The sequence below is a fragment of the Alexandromys fortis genome, unplaced genomic scaffold, assembly GCF_014885135.2.
Source record: "Alexandromys fortis isolate MF-2015 unplaced genomic scaffold, M_Fortis_MF-2015_v1.1 scaffold_39, whole genome shotgun sequence".
Lineage (NCBI taxonomy): Eukaryota > Metazoa > Chordata > Mammalia > Rodentia > Cricetidae > Alexandromys > Alexandromys fortis.
Window position 1 is genome coordinate 8,073,071 of NW_026067918.1, and position 15,078 is coordinate 8,088,148.

The following is a 15,078-nucleotide window of genomic DNA, read 5'->3' on the forward strand; positions in this document are numbered from 1 at the left end:
ACCAGTGTCATGCCTTCCCATATACTGCTCTATATGAGACCACGGGAGGCTCCCGAGCCCTGCGGGTTCTTTGTGCGTTCCCGATCACTTTTCTTAGTTCTGTATCCCCAGCCCACATCCTTAGAGTAACAGACAATCACATTCCGGCGAAACTAAGTGACTTGCTCTTACTGTACCCATAGAATAGTCAGGTCTGTCACCAGGGCCGCTAGCTGCTGTCCTGGAATGTACCCCGTTCAGGCTCAGATCAATAACAATGAGTCACCAGTCATATATTTGGGTAGTTTTAATTATTAGCTTTCGGTATGCCGCCAGGACCCTTTTCTGACATTGCTTTTTTCATAGGAAGAATTTGCAGTTTGATGAATCATACTCTCATACCTTAGATCTCCTCCTGAACTGCTAATGCATTTCAAGTGAGCAGCCATGATACAGAGCAGGGCAGGAGGTGGGGGCGGCTGCCACGCCCACACCATCCAAGAGGTGTGGAGCCAAAACTGCTGTTTGTGAGCCTCCCAGCAGGGAGCACACACACACTCAAAACACACACTCAAAACAACACACTACACACTCAAAACATACACACCCGCGCACACACACTCAAAACACACTACACACTCTAAACATATACACTAACACACACACTTACACACTCAAAACACACACTAACACACTCAAAATACACACAATCAAAAGGAAGAGTGAAGGGCATGTAAGAAAGGACCTCTGAGCAGATACGGAGGCAGAGAAGCACCTAGGGGCCAGCAGCAGCTAGAAATCAATGCCAGACCAGGCCCTGCCCAGAAGGAGCCCAAAGGAGAGGCTGCCCAAGAGCCATGGCTGGAGGAAAGGGTCCTGGGAGAAGCTGTGGTCTCTGCTGGAGGACGGCCAGGTAAAGGAAGCAGGAAAATGGTGTCCATTCCAGTGACAGCTACATCTGCCCAGGCCACTTCAGGCCCCAGAGGTGGGCTCAGCCAGGCTGGTGTTCCCAGCTGCCTGCCTGTCCCATGGGTTCCCATCAAAGGGTAGTCTACCCTCCCTCCAATGATTTAACTGAAGTTATACACTCAGGAGAATGATTGTATGTTCTTAATCGGGGACAGTTTTGCCATTCAGGAGACATTTGGCTGTATCAGCAGACAGTTTTGATTGTCGTGGTCTGGGCTCCCAACATCTAGTCAGTAGAAGCCAGGGGTGCACACAGTGCTTATCACAGCCTGCCAAGAACCAGCCAGATGTCAGTAGGGCTGAGGTGTGAACTAACTGCCCTGGCCTCCTGGTGCAGGTCTAACCTCGTCACTCCTCCTCCAGTCTCCCCTGGGCCCTTCTGTGAACCCTCTGCTCCATCCTGGGCTGGGGCAGTTCCCAGCCTCTATCTGTTGTCCGTCGGGCTGGCTCTCGGCGATGTCCCCCAGCTTGGCTTCCTCCTAGGTCTGGCAACAGCGGCTCCCACCCAGGTTGCAAACCTCCCTCCCACAGCCAAGCCTAGCCTTGTCCTCAACTCTCCTGTTCCATCCCACCCGCCTCTCTTTGATTACCCCCCTCTGCCCTCCTGGCCCAATACCAGTTCACCTCCCCCATCCTCAGCTGCCTCCCAGTAATTCACCCAGGTTGGATCCTTCTAAATATGGAACAAAGCAGACTTGTCTAGAGATAGCCAAGGTCATGCTCAAAACTGGGGGTGCTTTCTCTAATTTCATGCCAGAGGCATCTGCTCCCCTCTGGAGCGCCTCCCTGGAAATACACTCCTTTTTATCTCACTGATACTGTGGGTTCTGGAGCTGCTGAGTCTGGTCCGGTTCAGGCTCCTTTGGTTGAAGAGCTAGGGCGAGCCTGCCAAAGTGACCTCATCCTGTTGGCCCTGGGGGACTAGAACCTCAGAAAGAACAGGAGGAAGCAGCAGCCTGGGAAGTGTATGAGTCCTAGGCACTAAGGGAGGGCTGAGCTGAGGAGGCTGAGCTAGGAGGCTGGCCCTTCTCTCTGTACCTCCTCCACCCAGGCACAGAACCCCATCTCCCCTGTCACCAGCCCCCTCAGCTCTACCCTGGCTCAGATGCAGCCGAGAAAGTGATCCTGACATGGGGTCAGCTGAGGCCTAGGTGATAAGGATGCACACACAGCCCTTGGATTGCTCTCCGTCCTTCACACACTCAGCTCCCAGGAAAGCAAGCAGAGCAGGAGACCCCCAGGACACCAGGCGCAGTCTGCTCTGCTTCAGTCTGCCCACGGCCACCTGTCCTACCAGGGCCAGCAGCGCAGAGGGCCAGGACTGGACTGGGGAGGGGCCCGGCCTTCACTGCAGCCCCACCAGCTCAGTGATGGAGGGAGCATGCACCATGAACTCCTCGTAGCGGCTGAGGAAGAGCTGGAGGCGCGCCAGGTAGGAATCCTCATTGTAGGGCAGCTGCTTGTCATGAAGAAACTTGGACACCAAGGGCTTTACCTGAGAGTCACGAAAGGGGAGAGGCCTCTGAGTCGCAGGCCGGCAGCAGGGCGCCCACCTCAGGAGCTCTCCCTTGTCCAGCCCTAGCCATGCTATGCCAGGAAAGGGAGGGGCTGGGGTACGGGAGAGCTTTTGCTTCTATCCCACCCTAGAGGGGAGGAATAGCCTCTCCCCCTCGTCCCCAGAAGACTCGACTACATGCCCACCCTCCTCAGCCCACGGGGTGGACACGGATCTCTCTGATAGACATCTTCTTTGCGTCAAACATTTCAGATCTAATTTTCATCCTCAAAATCTCAAGATGAACCCTGTTTCCTCCCATCTTACAGACAGGGAAACTGAGGCTCAGTGAACTTGCCCAGAGTCACATTGCTGCTAGGAAACCCAGGTGACTCTGATGTAAAACCCATGCTGTCATTTGTACTCCAGGCTGCCCTTCCTGGGGGACCTTTGAAGAGGCCCATGAGGGGACTCGGAGTTCAGACGTCCCTGGAGGTTCCCACCACCCACCCCTCTGCCCGGCCCTCGGCTACCTTCAGGCACATGTGGTCAGAGAGCCAAGGGAAGAGGTGATGCTCCACATGGCAGCTGATGAGTGAGTGGCCGAATGCCCAGTCCAGCACCGGCTGCCGTGGCAGGTTCAGCACCCCCAGGCTCATCATGTGAATTCGCCGGGGCTTCTTGTCCAGGGAGAACATGGGCAATCCGATGTGCTACAATAGACATATGGGTCACACCCTGCAGGGCTTAGACGACCCTGGGTCTGTCTTCACCAAGCATACAGAGGCCAGTGGAACCCTACAGGTGTGAGAAACAAGCCCTAGCCTAGCTACAGGGCTAAGCCATTCTGCAATAAACTCTTTCCCACATCCGGGCCTCTCCCCATCTGGACAATGAAGGGCTTTGCCTATGCATTTTTTTTTCAGAGCCCTGATATTCAAACGTCTGTGACTCACTGCTTGGTCTTGTGACCCTATAGGCTTCACATTGGTGGCTTCTACCTGTGTGTCAAAGCTCAAGTCAAGCAAAGTGAGAGCCCAGCCAATGCCATGAGGCAGGTCAAGGGCAGGGAAGGAGATTGTGAGCGTGTGTGTGTGTGTGTATGAGAGAGAGAGAGAGAGAGAGAGAGAGAGAGAGAGAGAGAGAGAGAGAGAGAGAGAGAGAGAGAGAGGGGACAGCCAGGAGTTCAGCATTCAAGTTGGCATCATTTTTCCAGGGAGACCTCGCTGCTTCCCTGTGGGTGAAGACCTGTTCGATCTCTCTGCACAAGCCCCTGGCACTCAGCACACCCACGGCTAAGCACTCCACGCTCTCAGAGTGTCCCATCTATTTGTCTCAGTTCAGCCGGAGTACTTGTGTTCCTCCGAGCACCCTAGACCCAGGGTGGTGCCTAGCGGAGAAGGCATTTGTACCTACTGATTGAACGGAACAGTAGAAGAGGATGTGTAAACATGGCCTCGCATGATGAGTAGGGTTTAGCCTGGAGAAGAAAGCCGGGAGGGGTCTTCTCCAGGACCAGGCAAAGGTGTCACTGAAACCCAGACTTCCTGTGATGACCCACGGTGATGGGGCAGGAATTGGGGAACGTGTCCTTCGGTGACCTCTCTCTATCTAAACCTTGGCTACACCCTGCAGATGCTCCTCTTCGCTGCCCGTATCCAGGGCTGAGCGCTTACCTGGAAGATGTTGACATGGACATAGGGGTGGGCCAGCAGGGATCTGGCGAGCAGCATGCAAGCCAGTGCTGAACTGGGGCTCTTGAAGCCCGACACATTCAGGAACAGCCAATACTGAGAATAAAGGCCCAGTGACATGAAGCCCAGTGTCCGGAGTGCCACCCTCAGCTCTTCCTTCCTCAGACGCTCTGTCAGAGGGACAAGGGGTGATGTTAGCAGGAGCTGTCGTGTGCTGGCTCCCTGGTGACCACGAGTGTTAAGGTAGAGGGCTGCTCTGGGTGTGTCCAGTGAACCAGACCTTTCACCCTGGCCAAGGTCAAGGTCTGCTCTACAGCCCTGTTCTCCTACCCCTGGGTATTGCCCCATGATAGCAATGATTAAAACCTGCAGTGTGCTTTGTATGGAACATTTACAAAGTGCCCCCCCACTCTAAGATTTTATATTATAATTGTGTGTGTGTGTGCATGTGTGTGTGAGTGCTGGTGTCCATGGAAGCCAGAGTACTGATTGATTCCCTCTGAAGCTGGAGTTACAGGGGATTGTGAGCAGCCCAGCACAGATGCTAGGAATTGAAGTCTGGTCCTCTGGATTAACAGGAAGCCCTTTTAACCTCTGAGCCATCTCTCCAGCCCTTACAAAGTTCCCTTACACCTGTGCACGCACGCCTTATGTTTGCACACCATCCTTGAGCAGGTGAAGAACCCGAGGCAGGCAGGTCAAGTTACCTGCCCACAGCCATCAGCCAGTAAGTGAGGGCAAGACCTGGACCAGATCCGGTCTTCTTTCCACCCAGCTTGGCCGTCTCTGACAGTCTTAACTCGTGGCCCCCAGCTATCTCTACAAGCAGGGTCCACAAAGCGAGGATGGAAGGAAAGAGGGGTGGGACCCGTCTTCAGGAGGCGTCGATTCCAATACTCACCAAGAGCTACCAGCGGAGTCAAGATGGGGATGAGAAGAGGTGCCAGGAACATGTAGACGTAGCGGTTGAGGCACGGCATCTTCCATGTGCTCGAGTCTCCAAGGCCCACCACGTTGGTGTAGCCATGGTGTAAGTTGACGTGGTTGAACTTACCGAACTCCGCAGGAAAGGCTGTGCATACCTAGAAGGGGAGCCGAAGGGCACCGGGTCCATATGGGACACAAGCGAATGAAGAAGACCCCAGGGAGCCTCAAGAACACCTCCACCCTTCCCGAACCCATCACTCCCAAGCCCTCCTCCTCTGCATCCACAGCTAATCTAACTTGTCCATCCTCTCCCAAGCATCCGTGACCCTGATGTGACAGCCAGGCAACACACTGCCATCTACTAGAGACAAGGAGGTCGGATCCTTGGATTGCCACTCCCCCACTGGCACTGCTCAAACCTCAAAGGCTGTCAGTGCAGATAAGGCTGGAACCCGCCACAATTATTTTGTGTGTGCCTGGCAGCTATACCTTCGTGACACTACTTGGCAGCCTGAGCTCAGAGGGGCAAAGAAAAGTTTCTAGCAGTGGTGTGAGGGTGCATGGAGGTCACTTCCTAAAGCGTCCACAGTGCAGGCTGGAGGGGCATGGGGACACTAGTATGCACGGAGCCAATATCTCCCTAGAGTGACTCTTTTTGGCATGGGTCGGTCATGGGATTCTTCGATGCCACTCACCAAGCGCAGCACGTACTCTGGCAAGGAGACCAATCATTCTGAATGCAAAAGAGGTGCTAGGTTGTTTCTTATGCAGATATATGCATGAAGATGTAAGGCTTCAAGGGTTTTATCCAGGCCAGGAGATTTGGCTGACTTTAGTGAAGATGCTTTCCTGTTTCCAGAAGGGGGAGCTTCTCAATACCAGCTGCTGTGAGGCAGGTAGACTGCAGGGCGCATGCGCTGAGCACCAGGTCTCAAAGTCAGGCCTGCCTTACCCTCTGGCCTGCCAGGGTATGTTTTATACCCCTGGGGCACTGTCCCAGGTAGAAGAAGCGAATTCCTTTTGCTTGTTTTATTAATTAATGTGTATTTGCGTGTGTGTGTGTGTGTGTGTGTGTGTGTATGTTATGTGTGGGCATACAAATGCCATGCCGCAAGTGGGGAGGTCAGAGGTCAGCTCTGTGGAGTCAGTTCTCACTTTCCACTTTTATGCAGGTTCCAGGATCAAGCTCGGGTCACGCGGACTGTATAGTGGCTGCTTAGACTTTCTGAGTCGTCTCTGGGGCACCCAGAAGTAATTTCTTGCTCTTGCTCCAGGCCAGGGCTCTTTTATCAAGAGCTGCCTGCTGAGTGTAGCTCCCTGCTCATGGACAATTGATAATGCTTTTGGCATCAGCTCCCCTCTGCCTACAGACCAATACTAACTGTTCTTGGGGAGCCAATGCCAGAACCAGCCTGGAGCCTAACCAGGACTGTGCACCTAGAGATGGGTACCCACGGGTACCTGGAGGCTTCTCGGCAAGGTCCCAAGCCCAGGCCCTCGGTACCCACTTGCAGAGTCAATGGGTGATTTTGCCTTTTCTATGAATAAGAACTTATCTGAGGTTATTTCATAACTAGATTTCTAAGTCCCCTTTTTTTTGTGTCTATGTGTGTGCCCACATGTGTGTAAGCACACTTGCTTATGTCCAAGTGCTCACCGAGGCCTGAGTGGGGCATCAGATGCCCTGGAGCTGGAGTTGCAAGGCTTGTAAGCTGCCCAGTGTGGGTGCTGAGGACGGAACTCTGCAAGAGCACCAAGTGCTTCTAACTCCATCCAACCCCCTTCACCTCAGTCCCATTTAGATGCTCTCTCCCGAGAGACAGAAGGGGGAGATTTGGGGGAGAGAAGAGGAGGGTGGATTGTAATATGTTGATTGTAGTATGTAGATCGTAATATGTAGATGTAGCATGTAGAGTGTTGCATGTAGATTGTCATGTGTAGATTGTAATGTAGATTGCAGTATGTAGATTTAGTGTGTAGACTGTAGTGTGTAGACTGCAGTGTATATATTGTAGCATGCAGATTTTAGCATGTAGATTGTAGTGTGTAGATTGTATTGTGCAGATTGTAGTGTGTAGATTATAGTGTGTAGATTGTAGTATGTAGATTGTAGTGTGTAGATTGTATTGTGCAGATTGTAGTGTGTAGATTGTAGTATGTAGGTTGTAGTATATAGATTATAGTGTGTAGATTGTAACATGTAGATTTTAGTGTGTAGATTTTAGCATGTAGATTGTAGTGTGTAGACTGCAGTGTGTATATTTTAGCATGCAGATTTTAGCATGTAGATTATAGTGTGTAGACTGTAGCTATAAATGATTGTTTCCAAGTTTTAGCTAAGAGGTTTCCTCATTCAGACCCAGATAAAGTTCCAGAAACCTCAAAGTTGGTGTGGCTTCTTAATATCACTCACCAACATCTGTGGCAGGTGCTTCAGGAAGATTCAAGGGTGCCCTGTCTCTACAGCCTTCACTGAACACCCAAGCTATGTGGGGAGCAGTATGAATGGGTGTGGGTTCCTCTCGGCAGCTCTTCGTTTAAGCTCCGGGGCCCTCAGAGCTCTTGTTCTTATTTTCCATGCAGTTGTTTGTTCGGGTCCTGCGGCACCTGAGCTCCATGCTAGGCCTAGGGGAACACCAGGGACAGGAGCGAAGGGCAGCGAGCCGCATTATCATTATCCGGCTCATTCTGCCCCAGGCAGGCCACTGCTGTCAGGACACAGCTCAAAGGGCTCTCGGCCCTCACCATTGTCCTGCTCTTGTTCTAAGAGTGGTTAAGTCACACCTCTGACCATTCCTAATATCCCCAGGGCTCACACGCAGGCGCTCACACGCAGGCGCTCGCATTTCCCGGAACTGGGCAGCGTGGGAAATCCCAGGCTGCAGTAACACCCATGTCACGTTTTGGGCATATTTATATATAAAAAAATACTGGTGGCTTATTTGAAGCTCAATTTTTTTTTCAATTGTTTTGCCCTTGACCCTTCTCACTCCTCCGCCCCCCTCCTTGCGCTAAATGGCAGCAGCCAACATCCTCCTGCACCTTGCTTCCCTGCACCCCAGCCTAGCCCTGCAATCCCTCGTGCCTTCCTCCTGGCCTCTCTACCCACAGCCTCCGGCCAGTTTCCTGCTTCATCTGCCACAAATGAAACTAGCAGAGTGAGCTTGTGTCATAGGTCAGTTTAGGTGGTGCTGGAATTTCATGTTTCTTTTTGAATCCTGCAAAGTAGTTTGTGTTTGTTTGGTTTGGTTTTAGACAAGGTCTCTAGTCCAGAGCTTGTCTCAAACTCCCTGTATAAACTGAGGATGACCTTGAACTCCTGATACTCCAGCCTCTGCGTGCCTAGTGCTGGTTACAGGTATGAACCACCAGGCCTGCTTCCATGCAACAATGAGGATCAAACCTGGGGGCTCTGTGTATGCTAGGCAAGTACTCTACCAACTGAGCTACAGCCCCGGCTCCTGTTTGTTTAACAGAAGAAAATGAGACAAAGAGGGGAGGATTAAAGAAGGGCACGGATAGGATGAATAACGTGGGTGACGTCCCAGGAGGAAAACTTAGCCCCAAACTTTCTTTTTGAGGCAAGATGTCACTATGTAGCTCTGTCTGGCCTGGAACTCACTATGTAGCCCAGGCTTGCCTTAAACTCACAGATATCCACCTGCCTCTGTCTCCTAAGTGCTAGGTGAAAGGCACATGGTACCATGCCTGGCTACCCCTGGACTAAAATCTCTATCCCATGGCAAACCTCTTTGGCTACAAGGCAAAGTACCAATTCCTCTTCCTGGCACATGGACCTTCTTGGCCCCTTTCTTGGCACAGATGGTCCCCTGTAAGAATCTAGTGGCTTCCAGACAGCTCACCGGCAGCCCTTCTAAAATCCTTCCAGGGTTCCTCAGCCTCTACACCAAGGATATTAAAGACCAGGTCGCTTCCCCCACCCCAGACCATTTTTCTAGTGTGTGTGTGTGTGTGTGTGTGTGTGTGTGTGTGGTGCATGTGGATGTATATGCACATTGGTAAGTGCGCATGTGGTAACCTGAAGTTGATGTCACCTTACTCATCGAGGCGGTGCCTCTCAGTCCAACCCAGAGCTTGCCAGGACAGCTAGTGTAGCTCTGGAGATTCCATTGTCTCTACTTGCTGACACCGGACTTACAGGTGGACTAACAAGTCCACCCATCATTTATGGGATTCTGCAGATCCAGTGTCCCATCCTATGCTTGCGTGGCAAACGCTCATCCCCACAGCCTGTTGGTGTCACTTGTAGGGACTGGGCATCTTGAGCATCTCTACATGTGTTTAAAAAGGCACAGAACTAAATACACACAGGCCAGCTAGGTGAGGCTGAGACACACTTTCTAGGACTTGGGAACCAGTCCTAGAAAGGAGCCAGAATCACACCCTAAGGTTGGAAAATGGAGATGCCTCCCTCCCTGCCTAGGTGACTTGGAGGACCTGACAGACAAAACCACCTCTGCATTGCTCAAGGCTCACCAAAGCCCACTGCAGCACAGCCAACGGTGTCACCACATGGGGAGGGAGATCCAGGCCTTTCCTCCCCAGGCACAAAAGGGCATCGTCTGTAGAATATCACATACACACACACACACACACACAGAGAGAGAGAGAGAGAGAGAGAGAGAGAGAGAGAGAGAGAGAGACACCATTAGCCAGCATCCCCTCCCCCAGTGGACTGCAAGGTCATGGTCTACAGATACCGATGGAAGAACTTCTAAGAGCTTGGGTCAAACAAAGAGGCAAAGAAGAGGCCATTGGACTGGAGTTCACACGGAACAGAGCTGTGTGTAATAAACAGAACTCAGCCCTAAGGTGGTCTGGTTCCACAGGTCACTGCCAGGGTTTTAAAGGAGCTACCAAGCAAAGAAAGCTAAGAAGACATTTCAACAGCAGTGTCTCAGCTCCCTGCCTCCACTCAGCACATAGGAGGACTCTCCCGCAACCCCCTGACAGTCAAAATCAGAAGTTCTCTAACTTGATCAGGCATCGGTCTTCTAGAGAATGAACAAGAATGCCTCAGAGTAACCTGCACACAATAAACCACTTGCAGTTGGATAATCTCTGATTGACAGCACTTTCTACCCCCTGGTTGTTGCCGCAGTCCTCCTAGGACTGGGCACCACTTTAGAAAACCCAAGCAGGGGCTGGAGAGATGGCTCAGAGGTTAAGAGAACTGACTGCTGTTCCGGAGGTCCTGAGTTCAATTCCCAGCAACCACATGATGGCTCACATACATCTATAATGAGATCTGGTGCCCAGAACACTATATACATAATAAATGAACTTTAAAAGAAAAAGAAAACCCAAGCAGAAGCTGCACTCTGAGTCTCAGCATTGGGGCTCTGTCCATACAGATGGATACAGACATCACCCCTGCCTCTCCCGGCAGATTACAGACCCTGACCCAAGGCTCTAACTGTGCCTCCGAGTCTGGGGAGACCAAGAGTTTCCTGGAGAGGGAAGTATCTTAAAATTGACCTAGCAATCATCACCCTGTGGGTTCCTCATGTCCCTAGCCCTTCAGAAGCCTGGGCTGGAGAGAAGGCATGAGGGGAAAGGAGAGAACAGGGACTGCTAGGTAATAAATGACTTCATGTGTGTGTGTTTGTGTCTGTCTGTCTGTCTGTCTGTCTGTGATGTTTACATAAAGTTGTATAAAAAGTTACATGATTTAGGGGGCAGAAGATATTGCTCAACAGTTGAAAGCAATTGTTGTTCTTGCAGAGGACCTGGGTTCCGTTCCCAGCACCTTTGTTAGATGGCTCACAACCACCTCTAACTCTAATTTCTGGGAATCTGATGCCCTCTTCTGGCTTTCATGGGCACGGTATGCATGCAATGCACACAGAGACAGGCAGTTGCATCCCAGGACCTATATGGTGGCAAGAGAAAACTGAGAGCTAACTCCTGCATGTTGTCATATGATCTTTACTGGTGTGTCATAGCAATGCAACCCACATACACATACAAAACAAACAAATATAATCAAACAAAACTTGTATAAAATTTAAAAAACAGTTGCATGACTATAAAAAGATAGCAATTGGATTGGTTGGTCCAAATAATGGGTCCTTTCCAGTAATGCCTGCTCCTGCTAGCAGCTTCCCCAGCTCTTCCTAAGGAACCTGGATGGCTAGGTGAGGATCCCCCTGGAGTAGAAGAGAGAACATGTTTGGCAGAGACTCTGGGGAAGTCTGATAAACAACTGTCCAGAGGCCTTTGCCTTCCTAGTAGCCACACAGGTGAGAAGGCAGAACAGGGAGGGGTGGAAAGAGAGAGACCGCAGATCTCTTCTGGAGGGTTAGAGGAATAAGGAGTTTCTCAAGATGGCTCAGCCACCAGCAGGTGAAAGAGCAGGCTACAGAGCTGGAATACTGTAACCCCCTCCCCCCCGCCTGCCCTTCAAACAATAAGCCCTGATTGCAGCACCCAGAGGTTTCCATGAGCCAACACACCCGGGAGCAAGACTGGCCAGCTGCAAGCATCCTGGACGGAAAAAGACTATCTGTCCACCCTAAGCCTGCCATTACAGAGAGAACCAACGGGGTCCAGGGACAGGGAATGTGAGGTGAGAAATGTTTCTGCCTCTCAAGTGATAAAGATTATCACTAAATAAGCCAAGCTCATTGTCATAGGCAGACACAGGGCTATGTAGGATGCAGAGGACTCGCTAATGCCAGCTTCCTCTCACGGGCTTGGAGAAATGCATGGGCACACACACAGGAGCTGTATTGCACACTGCACACTTGGATCCACCTACCCACTGCAGCAGCTGGCTGCCCCATGTGGATGGACACACAGAGATGCCCAGCAACTGCCTGCCCCACCTCTGCCAGGCTCACCTCCACAAAGAAAATCATCAAGATCTTGCCCCAGCGTTTGGATTCTGTGAGAGCACCGTGAGTGGCCAGGTGGCTGCCCTTGACCGTGAGTGTGTAATGGCACATGCCCAAGATTGTGATGCCAGTGGCGAAAGCCAGGACATTATGGAAGCGTAGGCACAGGAACCCTGCAAGAGAAGGGACCCGGGGGTCAAGATCTTAGACCATCTTTTGAATATGGGCCCAGACCTATTTATACAAACATCTGCAAACCCAAGCCAAAGAGGGCCAGTCCTGGGTCTGTGGCGGGCAAGTTCCTGGGCCTGAGAGGAATGGGTTGGCTCTCTCTGTAGGATCTAGGACACAAAAGATCCCCCACGGGCTTGCCAAGGATATTCTGCTGTCCACATTCTGCCAGGTCACCCTCCTGAGCCCCAGCCGGAGCAGAGATGGGGACTGAATGTCACTGAATTAGACCACGAGAGGTGTAGACTGCTTCTTCAGTCGTACTCTGCCCATCTCTGCCATCTGTCCGTCAGTCCGTCTGCGACCCCCACCCCCATTGAACATGCTCTTCCCTTCTCCATCCCCTTCCCCACCCATTCCAGACTCCTTGTACAACTTTTCCCTCCACCACTTTCAAGCATCGGACTTTCTCCCACCTCCGGTGGGACATGGGGTGGATGGACATCCCCAACTAGATTTTGGAATTGAAGTGGGATCCAGGATCCTAGAGTCCTGAAGTTCCCTTCCAGCCTGCACCACCTTCAGCGGCGCGCCACCCCCAACCGCAGCCCGCAGCCCGTGCCTTTGTCTCACCCGCGGGCAAGGCGAGCAGGCTGAGAGCGAGGATGGCGCAGTCCACACCACGGCGCTCCCACCAGGAGCTCGCCCGCACCACATCTTGCACCTGCCGCTCCAGCTCTCTCAGCAGCAACTCAGCAGCGCCGTCCCCCGGGGACGCGGCGCCGTGCGCGGGCTCCATGGGATCCCTGGACACACGGGGCTGGGGACAAGCAAAGACTCGGGTGCGGTGTGAGAAGGTGCTCCGCAGAGAAGACAAGCGCGGGGGGGCGGGGAGCGGAGTCACGCACGCACGGAGTTGGGACACCACCAGCCCGAGGTCACCGTGAGAGGCTCGGTACCTTCGGCCAACACGGGCAGCTGTGACCCGTGACCTAGGCGGGGCCTAAATGCAGCCTCCTTGCCAGCCTGCTGCACCAGAAAAGCTTGGAGAGGGAGGAGCCAAAGCCAAACACGGGGAAGGAGGGGCGGGGGAGGGAGGGTGTGACCCTGAGATAAGGACCAACCTGGGGTAGAGGGAACAGAACTGGGGGAAAGAAGAAGACTTAGGCATTTCCTCTTAGTCTCCACCTTGGGTTTGTTCTGGGTTCTTAGACTCAAAACCTAAGTATTTCTCATTTTAAAATTTATTTTTTAATTATTATTTTGTATGTGTAGATGTGTACGGTGTCCATGTGGAGTTCAGAGGACTTATGGGAGTCAGTTCTCATCTTCCACCACGTGGGCCCTAGGAAGCTCAGGTCATCAGGCTTGGCAGCGAGCACCTTCTCTGCTTGAGCCATCGGGGACTACCTCAGGACCTTCCTCGCAGGGTGCACGTTTGTCTTTGGTATCTGGAACATAAGCATTTCTGGATTGCTGAAGCGGAAAACCCAGGGGCTCACTTTGCAGATAGGGAGTGTGTGTGTGTGTGTGTGTGTGTGTGTGTGTGTGTGTGGTTTTAACAGAAGTGACCTGACTCCCCTCTCTCCCTCTTTTCATCTTTACGGTACTCCCCCCAAATTTCATATCGAAACCTTTTTTTTTTTAACCTTTTTTTTTTTTTAAACTGACTGAGTCTGGTGTGCAGGAGACAGCGTTTTCCCAGGAGACCCTTGGGCAGGAGGGGAACCGTCAGGGAGAGAAAGGCATGGCTTTAATTCTGTTCCTGGAACTGCCCTTCATGCATTCGTCTCTGTCCTTCCGATTTTGTGTTTGAAGGTGTGGTCTGGCTTGCAGTCAGGATTCTCTCCATAGATGTGCAGCCCACGCTGGTCTCACGCTTAAATCCTGCCCCAGTTTCCCAGGTACTGAGATCTGTGGACCAAGATCAAGATCTCCTCTCGGGCCAGTGTCCTACAAACTGTTCCTTCGACTTCCACATACTCAAGAAGAGGCTTTGTGTATTCCACAATCTCCCGTGTGGTTCAGATCTTTCTTTCCAACAGTTTGGTTCTGGGGGTCAAACTCAGGCCATCAATCAGGCTTGGCAACCAGTGAGTGCCTTCACCTGCTGAGCTGTTTCATCAGACTTTATTTATTTGCAACATTTGTTTTTATTTTATGTGTATAAGTGTTTTGCCTACATGTATTTGTGTGTACTAGGTGATTGTCTGGCACCTAAGGAGGCCAGAAGAGGGCATTGGATCCCTTGGAATTATAGACAGCTGGGAGTCACCAGGTGGGTGACGGGTACTGAACCCAGGTCCTCCGCAGCAAGAGCAAGTGCTCTTAAAGTCACTGGTTCCACTTTAAAATAACAATAATAATGATGATGATGATGATGATGATGATGATAATAATAATAATAATAATAATAATAATAATAATAATAATAATAATGAATCCTGACTTTGTTTTGTTTTGTTTTTTCGAGACAGGGTTTCTCTGTAGCTTTGGAGCCTGTCCCGGATGAAACTAGCTCTTGTAGACCAGGCTGGCATCGAACTCACAGAGGTCCGCCTGCCTCTGCCTCCCGAGTGCTGGGATTAAAGGCATGTGCCCCCACCACCCGGCTGATTATTAAATTTATGAAGGGAAGTTTGGAGAGATGGTTCTGGCTGCTCTTCCAGAGGTTCTGAGTTTAATTGCCAGCAACCACGTGGTGGCTCACAACCATCTATAATGAGATCTGGTGCCCTCTTCTGGTGTGTAGGCACACATGCAGGCAGAACACTGTATACATAAATAAATCTTTAAAAAAATATGTGAAGGGGCCACGTAGTGATGGTGTAGACCTTTAATCCTAGCACTCAGGAGACAGAGGCAGGCATATCTCTATGAACAGCCAGGTCTATGAACAGCTGTGGTGGCGCACGCCTTTAATCACAGCACTTGGAAGGCAGAGACAGGTGGATCTCTATGAGTTCGAGCCCAGCCTGTTCTACAA

General features: G+C 51.5%; 1 protein-coding gene across 2 annotated transcripts; it reads right to left on the reverse strand.

The window, feature by feature from the left end:
• Positions 1 to 268: 268 nt before the first annotated feature.
• Fads6 (fatty acid desaturase 6) lies at positions 269 to 13,092 on the reverse strand. 2 transcript variants are annotated; one of them, XR_007591324.1, is made up of 7 exons: positions 12,726 to 13,092; positions 11,928 to 12,094; positions 5,039 to 5,219; positions 4,120 to 4,307; positions 2,977 to 3,156; positions 2,243 to 2,443; positions 269 to 1,217 (listed from the first exon to the last, which is right to left on the reverse strand). XR_007591324.1 is itself a non-coding variant. In XM_050140159.1 (6 exons), the coding sequence occupies exons 1-6, from the start codon at positions 12,889 to 12,891 to the stop codon at positions 2,294 to 2,296; spliced, it is 1,032 nt and encodes a 343-aa protein (XP_049996116.1). In that variant the 5' UTR covers positions 12,892 to 13,092; the 3' UTR covers positions 269 to 2,293. The 2 variants fall into 2 exon arrangements, 1 of the variants encoding a protein (XP_049996116.1); XM_050140159.1 differs by having other exon boundaries at positions 269 to 2,443.
• Between the last annotated feature and the right edge of the window lie 1,986 nt (positions 13,093 to 15,078).